The 18,418-nt window shown below is 44.5% G+C and overlaps 1 protein-coding gene across 3 annotated transcripts; it reads left to right on the forward strand.

The window, feature by feature from the left end:
* The first annotated feature begins 1,506 nt into the window (after nucleotides 1-1,506).
* CRTAM (cytotoxic and regulatory T cell molecule) lies at nucleotides 1,507-17,688 on the forward strand. 3 transcript variants are annotated; one of them, XR_014558245.1, is made up of 13 exons: nucleotides 1,507-1,873; nucleotides 5,912-6,061; nucleotides 7,183-7,335; nucleotides 8,256-8,399; nucleotides 10,284-10,439; nucleotides 11,412-11,486; nucleotides 13,574-13,672; nucleotides 14,303-14,401; nucleotides 14,571-14,669; nucleotides 15,077-15,220; nucleotides 15,882-15,965; nucleotides 16,722-16,976; nucleotides 17,594-17,688. XR_014558245.1 is itself a non-coding variant. In XM_083714068.1 (12 exons), the coding sequence occupies exons 1-12, from the start codon at nucleotides 1,819-1,821 to the stop codon at nucleotides 16,853-16,855; spliced, it is 1,395 nt and encodes a 464-aa protein (XP_083570194.1). In that variant the 5' UTR covers nucleotides 1,507-1,818; the 3' UTR covers nucleotides 16,856-16,980. The 3 variants fall into 3 exon arrangements, 2 of the variants coding, with proteins under 2 accessions (XP_083570194.1, XP_083570195.1); XM_083714068.1 differs by lacking the exon at nucleotides 17,594-17,688 and having other exon boundaries at nucleotides 5,909-6,061; nucleotides 16,722-16,980; XM_083714069.1 differs by lacking the exon at nucleotides 17,594-17,688 and having other exon boundaries at nucleotides 1,508-1,873; nucleotides 16,722-16,980.
* Nucleotides 17,689-18,418: the final 730 nt, after the last annotated feature.

The following is an 18,418-nucleotide window of genomic DNA, read 5'->3' on the forward strand; positions in this document are numbered from 1 at the left end:
TGATCTAAGAGGGCTGTTCTTTTATGTTCTTAAAACTAAGGGGGGCTTGATACATTTTTGTGGAAAAGATGGAAGTGCAAGACACAGACACATTCTTCAACCCCTCTCATAATATCTATGGATAACTATGGAGTTGCAATCTTAAGTGCGTATACGGGAGTGTAAAGCCCGCTTTTATCCGCCCCACCTGTGTTTCGCTAGCTGTTGAGGGCACCCTAACATTATATATATGTGAAAGTTCTAGGGCATTTTTAAATGAAGGTTTTAACTTTTTTAAAGGCAATTTTGGTTCCTTTTTCTGTTCCCCACACCTCATTCTCATGTTCAATTGCTGCCCCTCCTTTTTAAACAAAACATGTGAAATTGTGTTGAGGAAGAAAACTGAGGCAGGGAAAGTACGTCTTCTGTCCATTGTGCATCCTTCTCAGTTCTCCATACCTTTATTTGGACACTTCAAAGCTTTCAACATGAAAAATAGAAGAGGGAGGGGAGGGTGGGCTTTTTAACAGTTACATTCAATTTTTGAGAATGGATTTGAAAGGTGAAAGTAAAGCCCCCTTGAGCTCTGTAGGACTTTACTTCTGTGTAAACATGTTCAGGATTTTGCTGTGAGTCAGCCAATAGTGTTGACTGGTACCAGGATCAAGACAAGCAGGCCATTAGTCATTTATACATGATGTTTCATATCCTACCTTTCCTCCAAGGAGCTCAAAGTGGTGTGCATGGTTCTATTCCTCCCCATTTTTATCCTCACAACAACCCTGAGTTGGTGACTGGCCAAAGTCACCAAGAGAGTTTCATGGCTGGCTGGAGATTGGAACTCTGCTCTGCCAGGTCCTAGTCTGACACTAACCACTACACCACACTGTCTCTCCAGTGTATTTCATTACATAACTTGGGATTGCCAAATGCATCTATTCCTTTCTGTTTCTCTTGGTTTCCCTTTTTCTCCTGTCTTGTTTGTCACATTTCTGCAGCATTATGCATTTAAAAAAATAATGATGAAAATTTGTAATCAGGATAGTATGCATTTCCTCTCGTACATAGTTTTGTCTACTACACATTTTACAAGTTGTTTTGTATGATGTTTTTGTTTGTGTGCTATTTTCATGAACATGTGCATTCTTATGCATGCTTCCTCTTACTAGATGCATTTTTGCTCACCCTTTTTGGCTGAGGAACTGCACCACAAAATTTGGAGAAGCGTGGGTTTCAAAGGACAGTGCTTTTTCTTCGATTCACATGTTATTTCAGGAAGTGCAAACGAGAGGGGTTCCTGTGAAAATCCAAACCAAATTTCTCGCCATCCCTTTTCTGTGGGATACCCTACCATATGGAGTTCTGATAAAGCAGCTTTGGGGGGGGGGGAATCCCAACGGGCCAACACAGCTTGGTAAATAAACACAAGTATGCACAACCACCTTATGCACAGCTGAACTGGAAATTGCGTGAGATGGTTTTGCCTTTTCCATATATGAAGCAGCAAGGAAAAGATGAAGTACATGTTGGGCTTCAGAGAGGAATCGGCAGAGGTGTCTGATGTCAGCACTGCCCACATAGAAAGTTAATTTTAGAGCAGCCTAACAAGTGGCTACAAGTTTTCTTGACTTCAGCCGCAGAGGAAAGTGTCCCCCGTCTGAAAGATGTGAAGGGAGAGAGGAAAGGGGGCAGATCCTGTCACTGCTGAGGTCATGGCACATGCACTTGGTTGCCTGTTGAAAAGGAGGAGCCAGCTGCAGGCCCCTGACTTCAGAAGCAAAGAGGAAGTTTCTTTGGTAGCAACTTGGGGGCTGCCGTTGAAGGAGGCAGCGTCTCAACATGTCCCTCGTCCTGGCACTCTTTGAGCTGGCTTTGCTGCTGCAGCTGCTACAAGGTAGGTCACAACAGTTATTTATCATTATTTACTGCATTTGTATCCCACTTTTCCTCTGGGCAGCTCAAAGTGATGTACGTAGTTCTCCCCATTTTATCCTCACAAGAACCCTGCGAGGTAGGCTGAGAGCAAGAGGCTGGCCCACGGTCATCCAGTGAGTGAGGAGTCAGCCCTGGTCTCCCAGGTCCTAGTCCAGTGCTCTAACCACTACACCACCTCTGGCTCTCTGAGCTCATTTGGGTGATGTTCAAACTTGCCAAGTTCAGGGAGAGCCATCCCTGCACCAGGACACCCAGAAGATTCTGGGAAATGGTCTAGGGTGACACACTTCAACTTTTTCAGACCTATACACACCTTTAAAAAAGGTAAAGGGACCCTTGACAATTAGGTCCAGTTGTGACTGACTCTGGGGTTGTGGCGCTCATCTCGCTTTATTGGCCGAGGGAGCCGGCGTACAGCTTCCGGGTCATGTGGCCAGCAGGACTAAGCCGCTTCTGGTGAACCAGAGCAGCTCACGGAAGTGACATTTACCTTCCCGCCGGAGCGGTACCTATTTATCTACTTGCACTTTGATGTGCTTTCGAACTGCTAGGTGGCAGGAGCAGGGACCGAGCAATGGGAGCTCACCCCGCCACGGGGATTCGAACCACCAACCTTCTGATCTGCAAGTCCTGGGCTCTGTGGTTTAACCCACAGCACCACCCACGTCCCTATACCCACCTTTACCCACAGATAATTTGAGCAGCAGAGTCCGGTGCATCAGGGCAAATGGTGCACTGCCCCACCAATCTCAAATTATTATTTTTATTAATTTTCCAAATGACTACAAATCAAACCGAATTACTTCAATTCAATACAATTTCTTCAAATCAGGTTTCCCGCTCCTGTTGCAAACAATAATCATTTCCTCCCATAACTGCATCATTTCTTATTTAGTGTCCACTTGTCATCCTTCACTTGCTGTTAAACTGTTCTTCCAGCTGACCGTTTTTTCCTCCTTACAAACAGCACCTCTGTTACATCTTATAAATACAAAATCCATTTCACGTGTGTAGTCCCACTGCCCCACTAATCTCAGCCTGGCCTCACCTGCCTGTAGTGGCATAGCGTGGGTTGCTGGTACCCAGGGCGGGCAAGCTGCTGATGCTGCTGGAGCGCTCCCGCCCTCATCGGAGCCAAACAGGATTGCACTGCCGCACCTGCCCACCTGCATAGGGAGGAGCCCAATCAGCCGACATGGCCCTTGCCAGGCGTATCCCGCTTATGCCTGCAGAGAAGAGCACCAGGCGAGGCCGTGCTGGGATAGCCCCTCGCTTGCCTCCCTCACTGTGGGCCTGGACTGCTCATTAGAAGCCATCTCTACCTTCCCCTTCATAGCCTTGCTTTATCCTCCTATTAGCTTGTACAAGGAAACACTAGATCCCCAGGCTGGAAAGCTTGGCAAACCACACTCCTTTCAGGAAATGGGGTGGGAAGGCATTGTCTTTCCAGTAAGTCTGGTATGGCTGGATGTGTGAGGACAGGATCCAGGCATCACCAAAAGGCTTCCAATTGGGGAGCCGAACTGACAACTGCCACCTCGTATTCTCCCAAGCCTATGCAGAACCTAGCTCTGTTTGGGGTGGGGAATGGGCTGTGAAGCAGCTCTGGGTGTTTCTGTTGTTGTTGTTGTTTAGTCGTGTCCGACTCTTCGTGACCCCATGGACCAGAGCACACCAGGCATCCCTGTCTTCCACTGCCTCCTGCAGTTTGGTCAAACTCATGCTGGTAGCTTCGAGAACACTGTCCAACCATCTCATCCTCTGTCATCCCCTTCTCCTTGTGCCCTCCATCTTTCCCAACATCAGGGTCTTTTCCAGGGAGTCTTCTCTTCTCATGAGGTGGCCAAAGTATTGGAGCCTCAGCTTCACGATCTGTCCTTCCAGTGAGCACTCAGGGCTGATTTCCTTCAGAATGGATAGGTTTGATCTTCTTGCAGTCCATGGGACTCTCAAGAGTCTCCTCCAACACCATAATTCAAAAGCATCAATTCTTCAGTGATCAGCCTTCTTTATGGTCCAGTTCTCACTTCCAAACATCAAGACTGGAAAACCATAGCTTTAACGATACGGACCTTTGTTGGCAAGGTGATGTTTCTGCTTTTTAAGATGCTGTCTAGGTTTGTCATTGCTCTGGGTGTTTCTACAAAGACAAAAACATGACTACATGGGTGTTAACTGGAACTTATAGATAAGCTATGTGAGGGGCGGTCAGCTTTAGGTGAGTCCTGTTGAAGGTGGTGTGCTGTATTTAGCCCGTGTTTAATGATGTTGCGTATGAGGCTGAGGTGCAGCTGGGTGCCATTCAAGTGGGTTTATTCTCTGCACTCTGGACTGAGAATGTGCAACCACCACCTAGACCAGAAGTCCTCAATTTTTCAGTTTCAGGATCTGCCTTGAACCCAAACAAACCTTGGGGGCCTCACTTCTCAAGTTTTTTTTTACCATGCATTGGTATGGTAGTACTGCTGCGATTCACTTTTGATCAAGCTATGACCAAGCTGCAGGTTCATTCAAACCCACCAGCTGAAGACTGATGGTGCCCTGCTGGTCTAGGCCATATACTGTACACGGCTCTTAGGGTTGCCTGTCGTAACCCTGGATTTTCTAATGCCTCACATGGGAAAGTTTTGGGGTTTTTTGCACAAATGAATCTGGGCTGTGCGCACTCACACATAAACTTCCTTTCTCTTTTAGTTTCAAGCTTTTGAACGCATATATTTTTGCCCCCACTGATGCTAGTGGCAGGAAGCAGTGAAGTTATAGAAAGGTCCCATAGAAAACCACAAGCACAGCTTTCTCTGCCTTGATACAGTGAACTTTGCAATGTTTTCCTTTAAAGTCAGAGCTTCAGAAGGTTCTCATGTACCCTAACAATTTCATTATATGAGCGGCAATCCTTATGCATCCAAAACAGTCCCTTCATCACAAAGCGGGGGAGGTATCAGCAGGCTTGGGGAAGGCACCAAGGTTTGCAGAAGCACAAGCAATCTTGAGAGAAAGAAAAAACATAATAATGGTAAGAAACACCCCCCCCCACACACACACACAAACACAAAACAGTCCAGTGAGGAATTGAGCAAGGTTTGTGGTCTGCTCTGCTCATGGGACACTAGCTAATGGTTTGAGCTGCTAAGTTTCATGCTAAGTTTCTGCTGTGTGGTTTGTTTGTTTGTTTGTTTGTTTGTTTATTGTCTTAAGGGCTTGCATTTTAATTGTATTTTGCATTTCCTTGTCTATGAAAATTGCCTGGAGGTGGCACACAAATGGAGTGAATGCCTGGGGTAGGGAGAGGACAGGAGGAGTATCCTCTGGAAGGAGCATAGAAGGTTAGAACTCTGAACAGGAACATTCCACGCTGCAACATTTTGTTGCAGTCCTACTTGTTTCGCTGTCAGAAATCATATCCCTCAAGGCAGCCTCCTTTAGTAGTCACCACAGCCGTGTGAGATAAATCAGGTTGAGAATCAGACTTAACCCAGACAGTGCAGAACTGATGTTCGTTGGTTGCGTTGGTAAGGAGATAGCCTGGCTGATTCAGTACAAATAAAGCATGCTCCTTTATCTAACCCAACCTAAGTTGTGTACCTTTGTCACAGAGGGCTTGAAATGGTGAATTGCAACATAGGGCTCACCACTCATTTTGGGGTTTTTTGTTTCCCAGCTGCAACTCATTTTTCTGTGGCAAATGTACAGGCTCTCTCCCCTTACTGCACTGTAATTGTAGTGGTGGTTCTTGAGTGTGTTTTTTTCTTTTCATTGCAATTCACCTCAGAGTCCCCCCTGAGCACGATCATTCGGCCCAGTTTGGCTATAGTGCTGGTGGCACTCACCACCTGAGTTCGCCATTGTGCTGTGGGCACAGATGTGGAAAATAAACACAAGGTGTGTGACCGAACTGAAATATCAGCTCTTTAAAACAGGAGAGGGCTGTTCTATCTTGTTCCAAGGTGAGCTTTCGGCTCGGAGCAACCCTTCACAAATCCATTTTCTTTAGCAGGGTCTTTTCAAGAAGCTCCCATTGAAAACATAACTGTAGTGGAGGGGGGAAATCTGGATCTACGCTGCGCTGTGGCTGGGGATATCGGATCTGCTGTGGAGTGGAAGAACCCACGTGGGTTTGTGATTTTCTTCAGGAACACCCAGCGAGGTAGGTGCTGGGGGAAGGCAAGGACCCCATAACATTTCCACCGGAAAGAGGAAACAAGTGAGATTTCCCACGGAACAGCGATATGAGTCACACACACCAACACAACTCAGTTTTGACAGGTTCACTCACAGCCACACTCCTGTAGGAAGTCATTGCAATGAAGGCCCCCTTTGCAGTGGTTAGGATGTGTGAATACAGCAATTCCTTCCAACAGGTTTATTATGCCGCCCCTACATTTGAAAAAGGAATGGAAAAAAGCCCACCACTCTTTCCAACAATCGGTTCATTCAGGTGGGCTCTAACATGTGCCACAAGTGTGGTGCAGTGGTTAGAGCGCTGAACTAGGACCTGGGAGACCAGGGTTCAGATTCCCACTTGGCCATGAAGCTCACCTTGGACCAGTCACTGCCTCCAGGCTTAGCCTACCTTACAGGGTTGTTTTGAGGATTAAATGAGGAGAGGGAGAACCATGTCCACCACCTTGAGCACCTTGGAGAAAAAGGTGGGATGTACAGACAATCAATCAATCAATCAATCAATCAATTGGTAGGTCTTTAAAGATGCCACTTTACAGGAGTGTTTTGCCTATACTTTTGTTTCTTGGGGCACAGGGTTTCCTGGATTAAAAGTGGAGGCATGCTTCTCTCTTCCCCCTTATCCCTGCAACACAGCCCATTACTCCCCTTCAGAATGAGGCAGAACCTAATTGAAATATACTCAGAGTCGAGAGTGGCTTTCATGCTCTTTATTCAGCTCATAGTAGTGTGGAATGAAAGTTTCCCCAAAATACCTGCTTTATATACATTATTTACACAATGGGCCGCACGTGATTGGCTAATTCTGGGATTCTCCTGTAGGCCAATAGGTTGCGGATTCACTTCCACCTGGAGCTGGATTGGGTGGCTCCTGCAGACCAATCATACTGCTGCATTGTTCTAGGACCAATCAGACTGCTGCATTCTGTACCCTATTGTTCTAGGACCAGTCAGACTGCCACATTCTGAATCCTATTGTTCTAGGACCAATCAGCCTTTTGGATCCTATTCAACTCAGTACATAACACTAATGCACTGCTGTGCAATCTTTTACTGACTTGCCCCCATTGTTTATCTCTCTTGCAGGCATAAGAGATCCAAGGTATACACTTGTCCATCATTCAGCAGCTGACTTCTCTGTCCGTCTCTCCAACGTCACGGTGCGTGATGAAGGAGTCTATACATGCCTCCACTACATGGTGCCAACCGGAAGGAAGCAGGTGAACGTCAATGTCTTAGGTGAGCCTCCAGGCTTTCAGTGGATGATGCAGTGATGGGAAGGGTGATGTCAGAGTGGAACCTCCGACAGCTGCTGAGCAGGAGCCACGAACTCCTTGTCTATCCTGGGATCAAAGACAGGAGCTGAAAACCAGAGGCTGCATTTGCACTTCCAAAGATGCCAGAGTCGCTAGCTGATCCCAGTTCATTTTGCATGAGGAGCATTTCATTTATTTAACAAAAATTGTATGCCACTTGTTTGTAGTGAAACCAGTTTACAAAGAATATTGATATTATCCATTAAAAAGCAACTGAAAACATCAAAAGCTATTTGAAATTAACAGTAAGAGATAAAGAAAGGTTAAAACAGCCAAATTAAAAGTAATAGCAAAAAGTTTAAAATGTATTTGTTTCTTTGTTTAAATGTTTATATAGCTCACATTCATAAGAAATGCAACAAGGCAGTGTGGCTGCACACGCAAGCTGCAATGGTATGAAAAGCATCTAGAAAACATCAGTATAAAAACCCATAAATTTGGCTTGGTTGAAAGAAAATTCACACTTCAAAGGCCTGTCTAAATAACACAGTTTTCAGAAAACCTCTAAGCAGTGCTATTTTTCTAGAAAAAGAGGTGTCAGAACTCACCATGAATGCCTCCCTAGTTCTCTTACAATGGCAATTAAGAAGCCAACCAGGAAGCTGAAATTAAGCTTGGCTTTCTGTTGCTGGGGATAATGGTTTGTTGCACCCTCATAATCAGGATTGCCAGCCAGCCAGAAACCATGGCTTGTTGTTGACTTGTGATCCTTGGCTTGTTCACTAGGAAAACATCTCTTATCTGCAGATGTTGAAAAATTTGAAGCAAACCCTTCATTCTTTGCCATAATGAAGTTGTGGTGGGGAGACTGTCACCTTCAAATCTGATTCTGTCTTCTTACAGCTGCTCCTTCCAGACCTCTGCTGGAAGCAACAAGGGTCAGAGTTCACGATCAAGAGGAAAAGATGGTGTTAAGGTGTACCACCTGGGGTGCTAAACCTTCTCCTCAAATTACGTGGCTGCTGGACAATGGGATGGAACTCTTTGGTATGAACTTGCTTTCCACTTGCTTTCTTTGTGCAGTGTATTTTGTCTTTTAAAAGCTGTTCTAGAACCAGATGGTTCCATTGGTCAGGAATGATGGGTTGGCCCTTGTCTCACTGAAGCAAATTTGCATGCACAATGTTGTTGTTTAGTCGTTTAGTCGTGTCCGACTCTTCGTGACTCCATGGACCAGAGCACGCCAGGCACTCCTGTCTTCCACTGCCTCCCGCAGTTTGGTCAAACTCATGCTGGTAGCTTCGAGAACACTGTCCAACCATCTTGTCCTCTGTCGTCCCCTTCTCCTTGTGCCCTCCATCTTTCCCAACATCAGGGTATTTTCCAGGGAGTCTTCTCTTCTCATGAGGTGGCCAAAGTATTGGAGCCTCAGCTTCACGATCTGTCCTTCCAGTGAGCACTCAGGGCTGCTTTCCTTAAGAATGGATAGGTTTGTTCTTCTTGCAGTCCTTGGGACTCTCAAGAGTCTCCTCCAACACCATAATTCAAAAGCATCAATTCTTCAGTGATCAGCCTTCTTTATGGTCCAGCTCTCACTTCCATACATCACTACTGGGAAAACCATAGCTTTAAATATACGGACCTTCGTTGGCAAAGTGATGTCTCTGCTTTTTTAGATGCTGTCTAGGTTTGTCATTGGCATGCACAATAACCAAATTTTATTCCATAAAATCACCTTTTAATAACTGCATTCAGATACACTAATCATAGAACTGTAGATTTGGACGGGACCACGAGGGTCATCTAATTCAACCCCCTGCAATGCAGGAATCTTTTCCCCCTTTCTAGTTTCCCTTTCTCTTCCAAATACATTTTTAAAGACTTTCCTCCCAGGTCTTCATAATTTTTCTAGAATCAAATGCTAGTAGAGTTTGTGTTGAAATTAAAAATCCAGATCAAGGATAAGGATCCTGTAGATTTGAAGCCAAATGTGGTTGTGTAGGCATCTGTGTCTGGGCCTCAGCACTCCCTCAGGCCATGCACTGTCCCTGGGCACACTTCACACCACCCCTCTCCTGAGTGAATCATAGAATCGTGGAATTGCAGAGTTAGAAGGGACCTCAAGGATCACCTAGCCCATGGCATCCATGGCAGATGGCCATCCAACCTCTGCTTAAAAACCTCTAAGGAAGGAGAGTCCACAATCTTCTGAGGGATAACATTCCACTGTCAAACAGTTCTTCCTGTTTTTCCTGATGCTTCTGCCTGGATGGAATATGTCCTTGAAACTCTGGATAATGCCAGCTTTTGCACAGCCAGAATGTAGCCTACTGTGTACCAATTGGTTCCCCCACTTTTGGCACTGCCCCTATACACTACTGTGATGCTGCCCCTCATGGGATACCCACAAGGGACTGTGACCCTTGGGCTGAAGAGTGTTCCCCATCCTTGTTCTAGATACCATGCCTGAGACAAGTTTAGAATTTCAAATGTCCCATTCATTCTGAATAGATCAATATGGTAAGGCACTATAAGGGATTTTGTGGCGGTCCAATCAGGACCAGGGACTCTCAGAGTGACTGGCTTACCCGCCTGTTACAGAGAAAATGGCCAGTTTGAAAGGGCTTTCTGGCAGTGATTGATTTCGTTATGGTGATTCTCCGAAAGGGCAATGCGGGAAGAACCCAGCAAAGGAGGGATCAAATAATAAAGGGGTACAAATAAAGCAAGCTTGGAGACAGGAGTGTTCTTAGAGAAGAAGGAGGGCGAGAAAAGGCAAAAGGAAGGAGTTGAAGGGAGAAAGGAAAACATAGAATTGGCAGGTCTCCAGCTGTCAACTAAAGTTCCAAAAGTTTTAATTGCTTGCCATTCCTTTTCTTAAAACCATTCATAGGAATTATTTCCTTCCTTGTATTCCCAAATGCATTTTAGGTGATACTAAACACCAGCAGGAAGAGAAGAAATGGAATTCAACTAGCACCCTCACAGTCCACACCTACACCCAAAAGTCTGGTGTTACTTGTGTTATTCGTCACAAAGCTCTCCGAGAAGGAAATTTAACAGCAAATTTACACCTTGGGCACAATGGTAAGTGCCAAATGTGCACAGTGTTGCTGAGGTGGCTCTGTGCCATCAGCGTTCAAGACAGAGCAATACCTAGAGAAGGCACAAATTCTGTCTTCTTCACATCAAAATACATTCAATGGCAAATCAATAGCACAGATTGTGGCAGTCTGCTTTAAAAAGGAAGGGCTGCCACATTATGGCAGCACGTTAGCTCAGTTGGTTAGAGCAGGGTGCTGATAATGCCCAACTTGCAGGTTCGATCCCCATACGGGACAGCTGCATATTCCTGCTATTGGACTAGATGGTGCTCAGGATCCCTTCCAATTCTACAATTCTATTAATCTAGATTAGTAAAACCAGGGCAGAATTTTGCCAGGCCCCATGCTAACCTCGTTGCTTACTAAGAACAGAAGAACATGAGAGCGTAATAATAGCTCAGCTGAATCTCAAACCAAAGGCCCAACTTTTCCAGCATTCTATTTCTTTCTGTAGCCAACCAGAAACCTCCAGGATACCTCCAGGAAGTTGTGAAGAAAATAGCCCTTCTTCCATTTTTGCTCCCTAGCCTAGGTGCAAGGAGCTAGACAACCAGCGAAACTAGAGTCTCCACTTAGCTATTGTGCAGAATAGCTAGTGAAGGTTCTGCCATTCCTAATCTCTGCTAACCCTCTTTTAAAGGCAACGAAAGTGCCCTTGCCATTTCTTGTGAAAGTGAGTTCTATAAATGACCCTGAGTTTGAATATTATGTGACAGCAGAAGAGGGGTGGCCTTGTTCTGTGTCCTTCACCATTGGGGGTACAGTTGATGGTCTGATGCCGTGCATCAGGGATGGGGAATCTGTGTCCCTCCAGACTTTGTTGGACTGCAGCTCCCATCATGACTTCTAATCCTCAACCATGCTGGTGGCAGTTGGGAATCTGACAATATATGCACCACAACCATACATGGAGGAAATGAGGAAAATTCTGAACGATTATGTTTCTCTTTTCCAGAGCCTACCACAGACTTCACCCCAACAACACTTGCAGTTAGTACGATAACTCCAGAAAACCTTCCCCATTATAAAGGTAAAATACGCCGCCGCCATTTTGTGGGGTGTGATGTACTCACTACATTCTCGTCATCCAATGCTACTTCCTGCCTTCCCACCCAAATCCAATGCAGTGGTACCTTGGTTTTCGGGCATCTTGGAAGCCAAATGTTTCGGTTTTCGAACACTGAAAACCCAGAAGTAAATGCTTCCATTTTCCATTTTCGGAAGTTGAACGGCTTCCGCTGCATGTTTTTCAATTTTCTCAATTGAACTTGCAGCCGGCCCTTTGCGCCTTGGTTTTCGAACATTTTGGAAGTTGAACAGTCTTCCGGAACAGATTACGTTTGAGAACTGAAGTACCACTGTACATGGACAATCGGATCTGTTCAGTCTGCAATCAGCTGTTTTATTTTGAGAGCTTGGTTTTTTAAACTTTGCTTTTTATACTTCTGCAAATGTTGGGGTTCTCCAGAGCATGCTGATACAGCCAACTCCTTTTCCCATGGCTCCATTTTAGTCCTAATCCTATAGGCGCTCACTACTTGTGTTCATTATTAGAGGGAACTGGTGGCTTTCAAAGGGCACTGGGCAATTTGAAGGGGATAGGTCTGTCGATGGCTGCATTAGCCAATGGGAAACAAAAGGAGGAGGAGGCCATTGCTTCTTCAAGACTTGCCTGTGGTCCTCATGGAGGGTCCAGTGCGTCACTGTGCAAAAGAGGGTGCTGGCTTAGGTGGAACTTCTGATCTGATCTGTCAGGGCTTTTCTGACATTCATCCTGCACAGTGGAGGCTGGTCTGTTAGGGTGCCCCACCAACTTCAGTCTGCCCCCAACTACCTGACTTCTTATTTGCAACCAGTTAATCAATCAATCAATCAATCAATCAATCATCCCCTGGGTAAGCTTTCCCAGAAGATGTTTAGCACATAGGTTCCCCACTATGGAGAGGAGGCTTATTGGTCCGTAGTTGGATGGTAATGTGCACTCTTCCTTTTTGTATATTGGAATGATGATTATGCCTGTCCATGCCTCTGGCTTAAAAAGTCCAGTCCTATCTACCCTTGTGAATAGGTTGGCCAGCAAGGGAGCTGTCAGGGTCTAGTTTAAGAACATTGGGACCTATGCCATCTGGGCCAGTGACTTTCTGTTGCTGGCCTATTAAGATTTTTATTTCATCTGATGAAACTGGGGGCCACTTGGGGGCATCGATTTGCATAGAATGATAACAAGCTGTCCCATTGGAATGATCCTCATGCAAGACACTTGAAAAGTAGTGGTACCAACCATTAGGTGGAACACGTGGAGAGGATAAGTCATTAGTGTTAAATGCCCCAGAAACTAAGGGCCAGAATCTCCTTTTATCGTTTGAGGTTATGGCATATGTAGTGGAGTTGTTCCTGTTGTTTGTTGGTATGTTCAGATCTTCGTCTTTTTAAAAAATAAGGTGCTGCAGTAAGTTTTGGGACCTGAAATATTCTGGGCAGTGGCTTCTTCCTTATGGTGTGGGTGGAAGATATTCCAGATGTGTGCTTTGAGATCTCTGCATTCCTTATGAAACCAGGTTGCAGCAAAGGGCTCCCTGGGTTGTTTTCACACTGTGAATTGTTGTTTTGAAAACTCATTCAGAGATGTTATTAGGATTTAAAATGATTCAACCAGTCTAGAGGGTGGCACTGGACGTCCACTTCCTCCTCCTTAGGATTCACCCACTCTTCTGCTTGTCCCAAGTCTAAAAAGCACAGGTCTGAGTGGTTTTCCCCTTGCCTCCCTCCTTTCATAGGAAAAGCCCACACCTTAGTGCTAAATCAGAGAAAACCTGAATTGCTGTTTGCTCCAACTGAGCACTAAAGAGCGCTTTTCCCTGGGGGGAAGCAGTGGAATGAGAGGCAGTTTGGAGAGGCCCTTAGTCTCACTACTGACCATATAAAACTCAGTAAGGAGGAGGTTTGGGACAAAGCTAGAATGGGTTTGCTGTGACTGTCATTAACTCTGGCTCCCCCTGCTGTCAGCCTCCCAGCCTTCTGCCCAACCAGTCCCAATGGGCACCAGCCCCCCATGGTCTTGGGGTAAGAAAAGGGGGAAGAAGACTTTTTAAAAATTCGTTTTTATTATTTCAACAGGGCCAGGTGAAGCATTAAATATTACAGAAGGAAGCCCTGGGACACAAACACCACACACAAGTGCTGCAGCAGCAACTCTGAATTCTATTGCTACCAATGGTATGATGAAGCAGTTTAACAATTATTTCCTGACGTTAAAAAATGAAGTTGATTTCCGATGATAACCCAACCACATGCAGCTTACTTCATCTCCTGGAATATCAGTATAGCAGCATTTTACATTCGGGTCACCAAAAGAAATGACTCTTTTGCTTGATGCAGAACATTGGGTAGTTCGTTGCTTTTAGATGTGGTGATAGTTAGTAGTCTAGATGTCTTGAAAAGTGGATTAGGCAAATTCATGGAGGCTGAAGCTATTGGTGCCTATTTGTTCAGATGGTTTAAATAGAACCTCCCAGTTCAGAGGCACTATACCAGCACAAAGCAACAGCAGGAGAAGCCTTTATGACCTGCTTGTGGCCATGAGGGTCTTAATCTCTGGGTTGTGGGTTCGAGCCCCATGTTAGGCAAATGTTTCCTGCATTGCAGGGGGTGGAGTAGGTGACTCTTGTGGACCCGTCCAACTCTACAATTCTATTATGTCCAGAGGCATCCAGTGGCCATCATGGTAACAGCATGCTGACCTAGCTGGAGCATTGGTCTGAGGCTGAGCTAGTAGGATTCTTTATGAGTTCTTAAATTTTTGCTTGGGAATTAAAGGAACAACACTTCTCTTTTCATTTTCTCCAGGCTCAGAAAAAATATTAAATGCGACAGAAGAAAACCTTAGTATACCAACTCTGTCTCCAACTGAAGGAGCAGCCACCCTGAATTCTTATGCCACAAAAGGTATGCTGAAATAATATTAAAATAATCGTTTCCAAATGGAATTAACTTCTGCTGTTAATCCTTAAATATACAGATTATTTCAAGATATTCACTATAATTTCAGCATTACTATATTCACTCCTCTCAGGATGTTAAAGGAATAAGCCTTCTTTTTTTTTCAATTCAACAGAATCAGATAAAATATCCAATGTGACTGAAGGAAATTCTAGTACACAAACACCGTATCCAGGTTCCGAAACAGCAACTCTGAATTCTCAGAGCACAATTGGTAAGTTAGTGAAAGGTTAACATCCTGATGTACAGGTAGCCAGTGTGGTGCCCTACATATGTTTTGGACTCGGGTTCCCATCACCCAATCCAGCATGGCCAATGGTCAGGAATTATGGGAGTTGTAGTCCAACATCTGGAATGAATGCCCAATAAAAACACCTAAACTTTTTGGAAACACACAATATACGGGTCATCTGGAAGTGACCAAAAACTCATTCTTCCTGCTGAAGAGAAACTTTGTAACCAACCCAGTGCACTGTTGTTAACTCATTTGCTGGTGGGGATCCATCAGACATTGCCCCTAAAGGAACCATGGCTGTTACAGGAATATGATGTTTCTGCAACACTCAGAGGACCTTGTACCAAAGGCACGAAAACTCACATTTTTTGTTTGTTTGTTAACAGGAACAAATATTACACATGAAGGAATCGTGAAACGAGCGAGCCTTTTGCTTCCCATCCTTGTGACGGTGTTACTTTCTGCTCTCTTCATCATTGTCCTGCTTTTTGTGGTGAAACTGTGGAAGGCACACAGAGAATGGAAGAAAGGTTAGAGAGGACAAACAAATGAACAGAGTGTGCACTTTGGATGCTTTGACAACCCCTCCCCTCACAAAAGCAGTGCAGGGGGTAGGGCTGTCATTATGCACACTTATGGTAAAGGTAAAGGGACCCCTGACCATTAGGTCCTGTTGCAGACGACTCTGGGGTTGCGGCACTCATCTTGCTTTATTGGCCGAGGGAGCTGGCGTACAGCTTCTGGGTCATGTGGCCAGCATGACTAAGCCACTTCTGGCGAAACCAGAGCAGTGCACAGAAACACTGTTTACCTTCCCGCCACAGTGGTACCTACCGTATTTATCTACTTGCACTTTGTGCTTTTGAACTGCTAGGTTGGCAGGAGAAGGGACTGAGCAATGGGAGCTCACCTTGTCACGGGGATTTGAACCACTGACCTTCTGATCAGCAAGCCCTAGGCTCTGTGGTTTAACCCACAGTGCCACCCGCTTCCCTTTATGCACACTTACCTGGGAGTAAATCCCAATGAATTCAGTGGGGCTTCAGATTGCAATTGACCCCTGCCTCTTTGTGGAGAAATGTCACACACACACACACACACACACACACACACACACACACACATGCTGCTGCTGCTGCTGCTGCTGCTGCTGCTGCTCATTATTTTCCTTTCCAAATGTCACCTATGTAGAAACTGAAGTTTCGGATCAGACGCTTGAAAGTAACAAATCTCGGCCAAATGAAGACAACCATGGGCAGGAGAAGAACAGAAATGGTAAGCATGGAAATTTTTGTGTTTGTGTGGATGGGGGCAGAGGGAATTATTTGAATTAAGAAATGCAACCAAGGTAATAGCTGATGGATCAACTAGGGATTAAAGTCTAACCGTATTTTTGTTCTCAGTTTATACAACAGTTCCAAAGCAATGAATCTGGATTTCATCCATGAAAACAAAGTTGTACCACTAACCCCACAATTCAAGGCCTATGTCCAGAAAGGACACAAAGAAAGTCTTTACAAAAAGGGGTTACAATTTACAAGGGAGATGGAATAAATGATATGATGAAATAAATTCCAATACAGTTGTACCTTGGATCCTGAACGCCTTGGCTCCCAAACAAATCGGCTCCCAAACAATCGAAACCCGGAAGTGAGTGTTCTGGTTTTCGAACAATTTTCAGAAGCCGAATGTCTGGCGCTGCTTCCGCGGCTTCCGATTGACTGAAGGAGCTTCCTGCAGCCAATCAGAAGCCGCGCTTTGGTTTCCGAATGTTTTGGAAGTCAAACGGACTTCCTGAAAGGATTCCGTTCAACTTCCAAGGTACGACTGTACAGTATTTTTAAAACAACATCAGTACAGCCATCAGTAAAATCAACAAAAGTTTAAAAGAATAAAAAATAGGACCTACATGAATAGGTTCTGATTTCAGTAATGGCTGACAGAGATAACTTCATGTCATATTACACGGCAAAATAAGTACTCTATATGATGGGCAAGAGCAATACATATTTGTTTTACTTTTTTATCCAGTTATCCCTTGGAAGATCAGTAAGAAATATGTAATTGAAGGATCGTGCACGAGGACAATGAAGAATTCAGAGGGGAGTCAAGATTCATCAGTCTTTGAAAAACATTTGCCTTCCGTTAAGGAAACTGACCTGTGAGCATCACTCCCTACTGACAGTATTGGACTATGTACAATGGCACAGGACGCCATTCACTTTATTTAGCCTGTGGCTAAATATTCACCTTTCTGTGAAAAACACTTCAAAACCAACATTTTCAGCAGGATTTCTTTTTTTAAAAAATTTAATTTTTATTCATTTTCTATAATCAAACAACAACAAAAAGAAGAATAAACATAAAAAATAACCCACACATACAAAAAAAAAAAGACAAACATCACCCAAAGCAATACACCTACACCAACCAAAAAACAGACATTAAATGACAATGGAAAATTAAATGACAATGGAAAACGATTGACTTCCCTCCATCTCGGTTTTGGGTTCTGTGAATATTAAGACCATTCTGCAGTTTTTCATTTTATAGCCTCCACACATCGCAAGAGTTATACTAAGCCTACTGTGATTTTTATATTTCTACAGTTTGCTTCCATATATGTTATGAATTCAGACCAATCATCAATAAACTTTATGCCTTTTTTCTGTCTGATGTTCTGCGTCATTTTTGCCAAATCCATGTACTCAAACAATTTACTTTGCCAGTCTTTAACGGTCGGGATATTTGGGGTTTTCCAATTTTGTGCTAACAGAATCCTGGCAGCTACAATTGCATATTGAAACTTTATGTGGTCCTCTTTCCTGATCTCCTCTCCAATCATTCCCAGAAGGAAGGCTTCGGGCTTTTTAACAAAGGTGTATTTAAATACACATTTTCAGCAGGATTTCAAACCAGCGGAAACAACTGGTTCATAAACGTGGGCTTCAAGCTGGGATAATTGTGTTGTAAATAAAAAGACAACCATACTGCAAAAGCTGTTGAGAACCTGCAACTTGTAAACATTATGATTCAGCTAGCATCTTAATAAATACAATACTTAGCACTTTGGAGCATACAAAGCAGTTCACACATTTTCCCAGTAAATACTCCCAACAATGCAGTACAGGTCCCCATATTCCCATATTGCAGATGGGAAGACTGAAACTACCTAGAGAGTTGACCTGAAGTGATTTATCTGGTGTCTGGCTGTGGTTTGAACTTGTTGGAAGCCCTGGGTGACCTTGGGCCAGTCACTCCCCCTCCAAGCCCAATGGGTTGTGACAGGAAAACAGCCCACTACAAAAACTGTTCGTTGCTTTTGGGGCCAGCACTATTGTTAGGCAGAATGAGGTGGGTGACAAAGGTAGCTGACATTGGGTGTCATGAAAGGGCAAAAACTGCTAAGCTATTTAATGTATTGCTATTTTCTTTTTAACCCCAAGGAGAGGCACTTGCAGGGTTTTCTGTTCTTGGGTGCTAAAATAATCTGGGTGGGAGCACGCCTTGACTTGGAAAAGGGGCACCGTTTGCTGTTCTGCCTCAGGCAGCAAAATATCTTGGACTAGCCCAGCCTGCCCTGCACCACGCGGGCTTTAAACGAGGCTCTTCCCTATTGTGAGAGAGGAAAGGGAACCGCTCCTGCCATTTCCATTTCTGTCAAGACAGATATCTGTATCCGCTGCCAACTATAAGGGTTTGTGCACAAAACGCATACATATATAAAC

This window comes from Podarcis gaigeae, assembly GCF_964106915.1.
Source record: "Podarcis gaigeae genome assembly, chromosome: 15".
Lineage (NCBI taxonomy): Eukaryota > Metazoa > Chordata > Lepidosauria > Squamata > Lacertidae > Podarcis > Podarcis gaigeae.

Coding starts and splice junctions, on each gene's coding strand:
- CRTAM (XM_083714068.1), top strand. CDS start 1,819: ATGTCCCTCGTCCTGGCACTCTTTGAGCTGGCTTTGCTGCTGCAGCTG. Junction 7,336..8,255: donor GGTGAACGTCAATGTCTTAG/GTGAGCCTCCAG, acceptor GTCTTCTTACAG/CTGCTCCTTCCAGACCTCTG. Junction 15,221..15,881: donor ACACAGAGAATGGAAGAAAG/GTTAGAGAGGAC, acceptor TCACCTATGTAG/AAACTGAAGTTTCGGATCAG.